This window comes from Chelonia mydas, chromosome 17 (assembly GCF_015237465.2).
Source record: "Chelonia mydas isolate rCheMyd1 chromosome 17, rCheMyd1.pri.v2, whole genome shotgun sequence".
Taxonomy (NCBI): domain Eukaryota; kingdom Metazoa; phylum Chordata; order Testudines; family Cheloniidae; genus Chelonia; species Chelonia mydas.
In genome coordinates, this window is record NC_051257.2 from 1,122,471 (window position 1) to 1,134,011 (window position 11,541).

General features: G+C 54.0%; 1 protein-coding gene across 1 annotated transcript; it reads right to left on the reverse strand.

The window, feature by feature from the left end:
- Positions 1–8,042: 8,042 nt before the first annotated feature.
- On the reverse strand, positions 8,043–10,126 carry SEBOX (SEBOX homeobox). Its single transcript, XM_037880847.2, has 3 exons — positions 9,824–10,126; positions 9,494–9,681; positions 8,043–9,343 (listed from the first exon to the last, which is right to left on the reverse strand). The coding sequence occupies exons 1-3, from the start codon at positions 9,957–9,959 to the stop codon at positions 8,885–8,887; spliced, it is 783 nt and encodes a 260-aa protein (XP_037736775.1). The 5' UTR covers positions 9,960–10,126; the 3' UTR covers positions 8,043–8,884.
- Between the last annotated feature and the right edge of the window lie 1,415 nt (positions 10,127–11,541).

Consider the following 11,541-nt stretch of genomic DNA (forward strand, 5'->3'; position numbering starts at 1 on the left):
TTTGTTTAGAGGGGAAAGGAAGGCAGCTATAAAAAATAAATGTGTAACAAATGAAAGAAAGGCGGGAGTGGATAGGGACAAGTCACAAGTTGGGAATTGTAGAAAATGTATAAGGGAAGCAAATGGACACAAGAGAAATCTATAGCCAGCAGAATTAAGAAGGAGTTTTAAAAATATATTAGGAACAAAAGCAATCGTGACAATGGTATTGGTCCATTACTAGCTGGAAATGGTAGAATCATCAGTAATCAGAAAAGGCAGAAGGTTCAATAAATATTTCTATTCTGTATTTAAGGAGGACAGATTATACAGTCTCATCATATGGTGATAATTCCAATCCACTAGTGTCTCTGGAGGATGTTAACAGAAGCTAGTGAAGTTAGGCATTTTTAAATCGGCAGGCTCAGATAACTTGCAACCAAGATTTTTAAAGAGCTTCCTGGACCACTAAATGCTGGTTCTCAGTAAGTCCTGGAGCACTGGGGAAGTTCCAGGAGACTGGAAGCAAGCTAATATTGTGCCAATTTTAAAAAAAGGCAAGAGGAATGACCTGGGTCATTATAGGCCTGTCAGCCCAACACTGATCCCAGGAAAGATAATGGAGCCGGTGATACAGGACTTGATTAATCAAGAATTAAATGAGGGTAATGTAATTAATGCAAATCATCATGGGTTTATGGAAAACAGATGCTGTCAAACTAACTAGTAATCTCATCAAACAATATTTGGCTGCTAAAGGTAATAATGTATGTGGACTTTCAGAAAACCTTTGACAAGGTCCCTCACCAAAGGCTCTTAAGCAAACTAAACAGTGATTGGACAAGAGGGAAAGACCTCTCATGGATCAGTAACTGGTTCAAAAATAGGAAAGAAAGAGTAGGAATAAATGCTTAGTTTTCACCATGGAAAAAGGTAAATCATGGGATCCCCATGAATCTACACTGGGACCAGGGCTTGTCAGCACATTTGTAAGTGATGTGGAAAACTGGGTGAACAGTGAGTTGGAAACATTTGCAGATGACACTGAACTACTCAAGATTGTTAAGTCCAAAGCAGACTGTGAAGAGTTACAAAGGGATCTAACTAAACTGGGTGACTGGGCCACAAAATGGCAGATGAAATTCAATGTTGATAAATGCAAAGTAATGCACATTAGAAAAATTCGTCCCAACTATGCATATAAAATGGGGTTTAAATTACCTATTACCACTTAAGAAAGATCTTGGATTCATTGGGGATAGTTCTCTGAAAACATCTTGTCAAGGTGCAGCAGCAGACACAAAAGCGAACAATGTTAGAAACCATTAGGAAAGGAATAGATAATAAAACAAAATATCACAATGCCACTATATAAATCTATGGTACTCCCACACCGTAAATAATCCATGCAGTTCTGGTTGCCCCCTCTCAAGTTACATTAATTGGCAAATGGACAGAGCAGGGCAACACAAATGACTAGGTGTCACGGAGTGTGGAGGAGTTCGGGTCCTACACCCCTCTTCCTGGGATTCACCGTGACTCTCAGCCAGCCAGTAAAATGGAAGGTTTATTGGACAACAGGAACACAGTCTAAAACAGAGCTTGTGGGTACAACCAGGACCCCTCAGTCAAGTCCTTCTGGGGCACAGGGAACTTAGACCGCAGCCCTGGGGTTCCCTGTGTTCCACCACCCAGCACCAAACTGAAAACAAAACCGGGCCAGCAGGCTCTCCCCTGCAGCCTTTGTCCAGTGTCCCAGGCAGAGGTGTTACCTCCCTCCACCCCCTCCTGGCTCAGGTTACAGGCTCTCAGGTATCCCATCCCCAGTGAAACTCCCCTGCCACATTCCCAGGTCAACACTCCCCCACTCCCTATTGCGTCACACTAGGGGTATGGAACAACTTCCAAATGAGGAGAGATTAAAAAGACTAGGAATGTTCATCTTAGAAAAGAGACGACTAACGGGGGAGGGAATAGAGGTGTATAAAATCATGACTGATGTGGAGAAAGTGAATAAGGATGTGTTATTTACTCCTTTACATAACACAAGAACCAGGATCACCCAATGAAATTAACAGGCAGCAGGTTTAAAACAAAAGGAAGTACTTCTTCACACAACGCACAGTCAACCTGTGGAACTCGTTGCCAGGGGATGTTGTGAAGGCCAAAAGTATAAGAATTAGATAAGTTCATGAAGGATCAGTCTATTAATGGCCATTAGCCAAAATGGGCAGGGACACAACCCCCTAAACTGTGTGCCCCTAAACCGCTAGGCGCTGGGTCTGGAGAGCAGGGAATGGATCCCTCAAAATTGCCCTGTTCTGCTCCTTCCATCTGAAGCATCTAGCACTGGCCGCTGTCAGACACAGGCTACTGGGCTAGATGGATCATTGGTCTGACTCATTGGCCTGTCCTAGAGTAAGGAATGTTGTTTCACCTATTTTCCTGTGTCTCCAATGTGAATTGAGACGGGTAAAACCTCAGAGGACAACTAAAAATACATCTTCATAAAAGGTAAACAAAGCCATCAAGATAAAGGAGGGGGCGGGAAGAGAGACTGATTAACTGTCATGATTGGGGTGGAGCCTGCACCCCCAGGAAGCCTTCCTTGCTCTTGAAACAGATGATAGATTTGGAAAAATATAAGCAGAAACTAAGCCATTTTGGCATCCATCACGGTGGGGACACAAGAGGCCAAAGCTCTCAATCTGAGAAAGGGGGATCCTTCAGCCAAGGGGCTTACAGTGTCTGGGAATTCACTGTGGTGAGAAATCTGCTTAGACAAAGATTGTAAATTGCTAACATTCAGTTTTAGTCACTAGAAAGTGTGTTTTACTTGTAACCAACCTGTGTCTTCTATTCTTCTCTCTTAAACCTACCTTCTTTGTTAATAACTTTGTCCTTGTGTTATTACAAAGCCATCCCAGGGCTGGCCACTGAAGTGAAGTGTGGATCTTCAGCGGAACCCTCAGGCTGGAGTGCACTTTGACTCATTGGAGGCAGCAAATTTAACTTCGGTTGGGTCCAGCGAGAGGGACCAGACGCTGCAATGGAGCCATTTTGGGACGACTCAGAACACGAAGGGCTGTTGGTGTTGCCCTGCAAGGAATGACCGAGGCCACTGTGCTGTGAACATGCTGCTGGTGTCAGGGCTCAGAGTCAAACCTGCACAGCACAGATGCACCCGGGGTTACAGGGCAGGCAGAGACACAACCCCTTACTGGTCTGGGTGAAACCCCAGAGTCACATGGGGGAGTGGTAAATAACGAAGACGACAAGTCACTGATTCAGAATGATCTAGATGGCTTGGTAAACTGGGCGCAAGCAAACTGTGTGTTTTAATGAGGCTAAATGTAAATTTACACATGTGGGAACAAACACTGTGGGCCATCCTTATGGGCTGGGGGACTCTATCCCAAGAGCAGTGACTCTCGAAAGGATTTGCGAGTCGTGGGGGTCATGGTGGATACTCAGCTGAACGTGAGCTCCCACTGTGATGCTGAGACTAAAGGAGCTAATGCAATCCTGGGATGTATAAACAGGGGAACCTTAAGTAAGATCAGAGAGGTTATTTTACCTCTGTATGGCACTGGTGTAACTGCTACTGGAATCCTGTGTCCAGTTCTGATGCCCGCAATGCGAGAAGGATGTTGATAGATTGGAGAGGGGTTAGAGAAGAGCCACAAGAATGATTAAAGGATTAGAAATCCTGCTTTTTAGTGATAGACTGAAAGAGGTCAATCTATTGAGATTAACAAAGAGAAGGTTAAGAGGCGATCACAGTCTGTAAGTATCTACATAGGGAACAAATATTTATTAATGGTCTCTTCAATCTGGCAGAGAAAGTTCTAACCCGATCCAATCATTGGAAGTTGAAGTGAGACAAATCCATACTGGAAATAAGGTGTACATTTTTAATTGTGAGAGTAATTAACCATTGGAACAACTTAGACTCAGACTTTAAGGCCAGAAGGGACCATCATGATCATCTAGTCTGACCTCACATCACAGGCCACAGAACCTCACCCACCCACTCCTGTAACAGACCCCTGACCGAGTTACTGTCATTGTCAAATCATGATTTAAAGAGTTCAAGTTACAGAGAATCCAACATTTACTCTAGTTCAAACCAGCAAGTGACCAGTGCCCCATGCTACAGAGGAAGGTGAAATCCCCCCACCCCCAGGTCTCTGCTAACCTGACCTGGGTGAAAATTCCTTCCCACCCTCAAGTATGGTGAACATGAGCATGTCAGCAAGACACCTGGGAAAGAATTCTCTGTAGTAACTTGGAGCCCTCCCCATGTAGTGTCCCATCTCTGGCCATTAGGGATATTTGCTACTCGAACTCCTAGATGGGCCACATGCCATTGTAAACAGTCCCATCAGACCACCCTCTCCATAAACGTATCAAGCTCAGACTTGAAGCGAGTTAGGGTTTTTGCCCCCACTACTCCCCTTGGAAGGCTGTTCCAGAACTTTACTACGCTGATGGTTAGAAACCTTTGTCTAATTTCAAGCCTAAATTTGTTGATGGCCAGTTTATATCCATGTGTTCTTGCGTCCACATTGGCACTTAACTTAGATAACTCCTCTCCCTCCCTGGTATTTATCCATCTGATGTACTTATAGAGAGCAGTCGTATCTCCCCTCAGCCTTTGTTTGGTTAGGCTAAACAAGCCAAGCTCCTTGAGTCTCCTCTCAAAGTAGGTTTTCCATTCCCCAAATCATGCTAGAAGCCCTTTGCTGCACCTCTTCCAGTTTGAATTCATCTTTCTTAACTATGGGAGGCCAGAATTGCACACAGTGTTCCAGAAGAGGTCTCACCAGTGCCTTGTATAATGGCAATAACCCTTCCCTGTCTCTACTGGAAATACCTCACCTGATAAATCCTAGGTCTGCATTAGCCTTTTCACAGCCGCGTCACGCTGACAGCTCATAGTTATCCTGTGATCAACCAACCCAGGCCTTGTGTCCCCTCCAAGGGGCATAGGGGAGTCTCCATCACTGACAATCTTTAACTCAAGGCTTGATGTTTTTCTAACAGCTCCACGCTCGGAATTATTTTGGGCAGTTCTCTGGCCCGTGCTATCCAGGGGGTCAGCTTTCATGATCCCAATGGCCCCTTCGGGCCTTGGAATCTCTGAGCTCCCCGCACCTCTGGAGGCCTGGGGGCTCTGTCCAGCCCCACTTCGTGGCAGTGGAGGGGGGGCTAATGCAGCCTGTGCCGCAGGGACAGAGACTAGCCGCTCCCTTGCTTTGTCAATCCATTCCACCATCACAGTGGGGACCAAGCTGAGCGACCTCAACCCCTGGAACCAGGAACCATCAACAGCGAAAGGGCAAGCTTGTTAAAATCCAAGCCCGTGGGTGTCTGCCATGCCCAGCAATAGTAACAAATACTGTCATTGTAAATGCTGGCTCTGGGGTGATGGTAACACTGTGTTTGCCTCTAAGCACTCCTTGGGCAGCTGTTTGCATCTCTCTGGTTGGGATTGTGGGTGCTCCAGCTGCTTGGATCCTCACCCAGTCCAGTCAAGACAAATGAGCCCTGCTTGTATAAAATAAAAGGCATGTGTGACCTATTTCTGTGCAGAGGCAGAGTGAATGCTGCAGGGTGGGATCTCATAGGAGTTTGACTCCCTCTTGGTAAGATTCACCCAGCTTCTCGCTCCCTCTTTGCCTAAGTCCACCGTAAGTAAAACCTGCCTTCAGGGTGAGACGTCCTCCTGCTTACATCTGTCCCACTGCAGAGGTGCACTTACCTTGTTAGCATCAGATGCAGCTGGTGCCCAGTTTCTCCACTGGTGGAGCGGTTTAGCTCTCCTGCTGAACCCAATTCTCCCCCGTCCCAGGGTAAGCTGAGACAATCCACAAGGAGAAAAAACAAACTCCCTGAGCTACAGCCCCTTCGCAGGGGCGGGACGAACCACCCCAGTAATTCACCACTCTTTATGCAAGGCTGGCTCCACAATGGCCCTTGCCCAGCCCTGTCTAGACTCCTTGAGCCCCTTCCCCTGGGAGAGAGAAGAGGCGAGCTGAGCCTAACCTGCCCTGCCCTGGTCACCACCTTGGCAGAGAACATACCAGCAAATCCTAACCACCTCCCTGACCGGTTCCAGCTTCAGGAAAATGGGCCTTCTTGTACCCAGCACGCGTTGTTAGAGCTTGCAGGTCCCATGTTCACTGGACTGCAAGTCCCAGCATCCCTTGGTGTTTGGCAAAGAACAAGTCCCAGGAGCACGCTGAACTCTGACCCCTCTAAGCCCTGTTCCCCCTCCACAGACACTGTTGCATGTGGGGACGAGGCCTCTATTTCAGGTGAATCTTTGGGGGTTTATTCCCCTGGCTTTGAAAAAGCACCTAGAAGAGTAAGTGCAGCTCTGCAGGCAGTTCCCTTCCTCACGCTGTGACTTCCCAGACCCACATGTTTGAAAGCCACCACGACTGGACAGGTTTCAGAGTAACAGCCGTGTTAGTCTGTATTCGCAAAAAGAAAGGAGGACTTGTTGCACCTTAGAGACTAACCAATTTATTTGAGCATGAGCTTTTGTGAGCTACAGTATGCATCCGATGAAGTGAGCTGTAGCTCACGAAAGCTCATGCTCAAATAAATTGGTTAGTCTCTAAGGTGCCACAAGTCTTCCTTTCTTTTCACGACTGGACAGTGGCCTCAGTAGTGTGACTTGGTGGGGACAGGTACCAAGTCAGTCCATTCCTAAGGGTTGGGTCCTGTGCCAGAGGACGTGATGGGCTTTGAAATTACAAACTAAGCTTTTGAAAGGTGACTTGCGAAGCAGCTGGGACGTGAAACCCCTGTAAGATCCCAACATAGTGCAAACACAGTGCCGGAGATGTTCAGTGTAGACAAGAATACCTGGAAATCGCTTCCTCGTTCTCTTAGGGCACAGGGTTATTCCCATCAACTTCAACAGTGCAGGACCTAGCCCTCAGCGGCCAAGCTGTGAGTCCAGGGTTCTGGGTGTCCCCAGCACCACAAACACCTTGAGCCCAGTAAGAAATACAGCTTCCTGATTTGCACCAGAGACCAGTGATGCCACCCACTGCTGCAGGAGAGACACAACTACTGTACTGTTGTCTGGCAGAGCAGCTTGCAATATTGACTGTTCCATGTAAGGGCCCCAGCTCCTGGAATCTGGTGATTAGGGAGAATCTTGGCTTTCATTTAAAACAAAGCGAAGTGGAGTGTCTGGCCCTCATGGGTGCAAAGCTTGAAAATGTGGCCCAAGTGCTCCCCAAAGACTCAGAAACCCGACAGCAAAGACGACACCCCTCCCACCCTCCCTTATTTTGATAACTGTCAGGATTTTTAGGCCAATCTTGGGACTTTGGGGGGGGGGGGGGCTGATTCGTGGCTTTCGAATACTTGTCTTTGGGGCTCAGCAATTCAACCGGCACATAGGCCCAACCCTACTAGCCTGTTGCGAGGGTGGGGGCTGGCCGTGCCACATTCCCCTCTGCATCACCTTTCTAACCGGACCAGCAGCCTCCCTCTGGGGGATGGGTTTGGGGTAGATAATTTTCAGGCCTGGACCCAGCTGCTGAAAACCTGTCCCAGAATCCCCTTCCTCTGGGCAGAATCCTAGCCACCGAGCAAGCCAGCAGCCATGGGCAGAAACAGCCGCCGCTGTGCCCAGGGATCGGACACAGCAGGGCCCTGCAGTGATCGCTGGCAGCAAAGAGAGATTCCGGTGACCCCTCCCCCAAGCTCCCCTCTGCAGTTACTGGCAGGCAAAGAGAAGGGGGCTCCCAGGCACAAGCCCCCATGCAGGGAAGGTCTACTGCTGCCAGGGCTGCAGCGACGGGGGCTGGAAGGGAACCCTGCCCGTCAGGCCGCTCCGCACACAGCTGGCTGGATTTACTGCTGAGCATGGGGAACTAGCACCTGCCCCACTGGGGCAGGCCTGAGCCTTGACACCGTTTCCTCAGTGCTGGGAGCCCTCCCCCTCCACTGCAGCTCCCGGAGGCCCAGCTTGGCCAGGGAGGGGCTAGCAGGTGGGCAGCACGCCAGGAGCTAACAATGTTGATTAATGTTCTGATGTCTGCTAAGCCCCTTCTAAAAACACGCTTTAATATTTCTGATATGTGCAAATCTATTTTGTAACCTGGAAATGTTACATGGTGCCGGGATTAGGTAATGTAGATAAATTCCGTGGGGGGGCCCGGCCACAATCATTTGCAAATACAGCCTGAGATTAAGGTATTTTTTTGAAAGATTAGTTGGTATTACCACTGATTGTGATATGCAGGACCGGGCTGCAGCCCCACTTTGCCAGCCCGCTGCACAGACCTGCATTTAGGATATTGGATGGTATTGCAAAGATCTTAAGGAGTCAGTGCAATAATACTTCCGATCTAATGAAAATTACAGTGCTAAGCTGGGGAGGGGGCATGGCCACCCATTTATTATTGTTACGGAATTGCTTTGGAAGCACACACCCAAGAAAGCCAAGAGCCAGAGGTCACCCCGCTGCACACCCTGGGAGCAGAGCCTCCCTCCAGATTAATTCAGCCAGGTACCACCGCAGGGGTTCAGACACTTAACCCTCCATGTCCTGTGGCAACCCAGAGACTCCAGGGCCCAGCTGCCATTCAGGCTAGTGGTTAGATGGAGTGGGGGTTGGGAGCCTAGCAGCAGGGAGCTGACACAGCTAAGGGCCGTTTCCAGGTTGGCAGCTGCTCCTCCCATGGCAGCCTGGCCTCGCTAGCTGGGTTTGCCCCCATGGCCATGGGCAGCAGTTTCCAGCTGGCACCGCAGGTCCAAATGCCCAGCACAGAGCCCAGCAGTGCCTGGTGCCAGCTGCTCAGTACCAAACTTCAGAGGAGCTCAAGGTGCCAGGCCTGATGGTTGCCCCCTGCAGCACCCGCCTCGGCCGGGCCCACGCCTAGGGCTCGCCCAGGTTGGTGACGATGGCCGCGTTGTAGATGAGGTCTGAGATGTACCCTAGGGAGGTCTGTGCAGGGAACATGTCCCAGTAGGGGAGCCCCTCACCAGCCCTGGGCTCTGCTCCCTGCACCCCCGCCTGGCTGGGGCTGGCCAGTGACCACTGGGCTCCCCCCTGGCCGCAGCGGGGCTGGCAGCTGTCCTCCCACAGGAGCTGGCCCTGGAAGGCAGAGCCCAGGCTGGGCAGCGCTGGGCCCGGGCACCTCTGGGGGGAGCTGTCCCGCAGGCGGGGCTCGGGCACCTGTTGGCTTCTGGCCCCTGGGCACTGGGGCAGGAGGGAGCTGCCCTGCGGCGGTGGGGGGCAGGAGGGGGGCGGTTTACTGGCCAGAGCCCCCCCGCAGCTCGGCCGCTCCAGCTTCCCGCTCTTGATCCTCCGTGCGCGGCGGTTCTGGAACCAGACCTGGGGAGAGAAGGGCTGTGAGGGACTCCCCTGCCCCGGGCCGCAGAGCCCCGCTGCCGCCCACCGCAGCCCCGCGGCGGCGCCCCGCGACGTCCCCGCCCGCGGGACACGGCGGGGCACCAAGGGCTCCCCCGCCCCGCCCCGGCTCACCTGGATCTTGGCCTCGGGCAGCTGGGTGCGCTCGGCCAGGCGCTCGCGGGTGCCGATGTCGGGGTAGGGCAGCGCGGCGAACACCCGCTCCAGCTCGCACAGCTGCCCCCGGCTGAACGTGGTTCGCTTCCTCCGCCGGGGCCCCGCCGGGCAGCCCCCCGCGCCCCGCTCCGGCTCCGGGCGGCTCCCTGCGGCAGGGGAGACGGGGAGAGCTCAGCCCGCAGCGCCGCTCGCAGCCCCGGCCCCCGGGAGCCTCCCCGGCAGCCCCGGCCCGCGCCCCCGGGACCCCCCGCCCCAGGCTGCCCCGGCGCCCCCGCTCTCCGCACCGACCTGCTCGGGGCTCGGGCCGGCGGGCCAGGGGGCTGCCCCGGGCGGGCGGCGGGCAGCGGCTGGAGTCTCCGTCGGGGAAGAAGAGTCGCGGGCTGAGGAAGCGGCGCGGGCCGGGTGCGGGTCCCGCCCCGCTCATTCTCCTGCCGGGGGCTGCGGCTCAGCGCGGCCGCCCGGCGGCTCCCCGGGCCTTTTATCCCCTGCTCCGCTCCCCCTCCCCGGCCAGCAGCTCCCAGGGGTCTGGGACCGCCCAGGGCTTTGATCCCGCCGCCGTCTGACACCCGCGGGCTGCCCGCCCCAGCCCAGCCGCGCCCGTCGGGGGGATCCCAGCCAAGCCCCCCATCCCCAGGCCCCCCAGCCCAGCCACATGCTCCAGCGAGCCCAGCCCAGCCCAGCCCTGTCTCTGCCCACCCCCAGGGACGGGGCTGTCCTGCGGCTCCCTAGGTTGGGGCTGCTTTAGCCAGGCCGAGTGCCCTGGGCTGCCCCTTGCCCTGCTGTCTCCCAGCCCTCGGCCCCCAGGGCACGGGGGCTCAGGCCGCTTTGCACTGGTGCATTCCCTTCCTCCAGCGGGGTGAGCAGCCAGAGCCAGGCCCTGCCCCTGCCGGGGGGGATGACCAGGGGTGGCCAGGAGCTGAGGAAGGGAGGGCCCAGGCACCCAGCAGCAGCGCCTCCCTTCCGGCGGAGCCCAGGGGTAACTACCCGTGGCCCCGCCTTCCCCGTGGAGACCTGGGGGGTTGCTGATTCCAGGTTTGGAGTTTATAAGGCTAAGCTGCGCCAGGGGGGCGGGAGGGGTCTCACAGCAATATGTGGCCCCAGGCAGAGCAAGGTTGGCTGTGGAGACACGCCCTGAATGCTGAGGACCAACCCAAATCCCGACTGCCAGCCTCCCTTTGCTCTGGGACGGCCCTTTGGTTCCTCACTGGTTTCTTGATGGCACCCACCAGGTGGCATCTAGTTCCTTGCGGGGTGCTGGCAGGGCTGGCCCCAGTTCCCCACACAGGATATTCCCCTGTCGCCTTTCTGTATGGGTCCACCCGTCAGCGTCTGCCCAGGGCCACGCTCCAGGCCAGCCCCTCTGCACTCGTGGTCCAGGCTTCTCTGTGGGAAATCCTGCCCAGGCTGGCAGCCCACAGGGCAGGGTGCCCTGGGGAAAGTGGCTGTCAACCTCCCAGCCTGGCAAATGGCCAGTGGCACCAGCCTGAGAGGCTATCAATGCCTGAGCGGCTGCATGCAGCTGCCCATGGGCTCCTCTGTGGTGTGGTGGTGTCAGCGGTGGGTTGGCTGCCCTGAAGGCCGTCGACCCATCTGCACCTGCACTGTTAAGCATGGAATTGCCTTGGCCTCACAGGGAGCCGCATGACCTGCAGCTGCTGGATTGTTTGGGGAATGGATTTCCCAGGGGAAGAAATAGCAAGTGCTCCCCTTGCCAGGCTGCCAGCTGCAGGGAGCAGTGCAGGCGGGAGCAGACCCCACTGTGCCATCCATGGCTAGCGGCAGAGTATGACACTGGAGTGGCCTCCCCCAGGGCCCTGTGAACTGGGACGGAAACGCTAACTCCAGCCCATGGGGGGAGGAGGGGCGCAGATGGGACTGGTCTCAGTCTGCAGCACCAATGGCTGGCGCTGCCCTGCTCACACGTGGCAGTGGAAGCACGGCCTGCACCATAGCCCGGGCACGGCCAGCCCCTCCTGTGCCCTGGTCAGTTCCTGGTGCAGGGACAG

Coding starts and splice junctions, on each gene's coding strand:
- SEBOX (XM_037880847.2), bottom strand. CDS start 9,959: ATGAGCGGGGCGGGACCCGCACCCGGCCCGCGCCGCTTCCTCAGCCCG. Junction 9,682..9,823: donor CCGGCCCGAGCCCCGAGCAG/GTCGGTGCGGAG, acceptor CCCCTGCCGCAG/GGAGCCGCCCGGAGCCGGAG. Junction 9,344..9,493: donor TGCCCGAGGCCAAGATCCAG/GTGAGCCGGGGC, acceptor TTCTCTCCCCAG/GTCTGGTTCCAGAACCGCCG.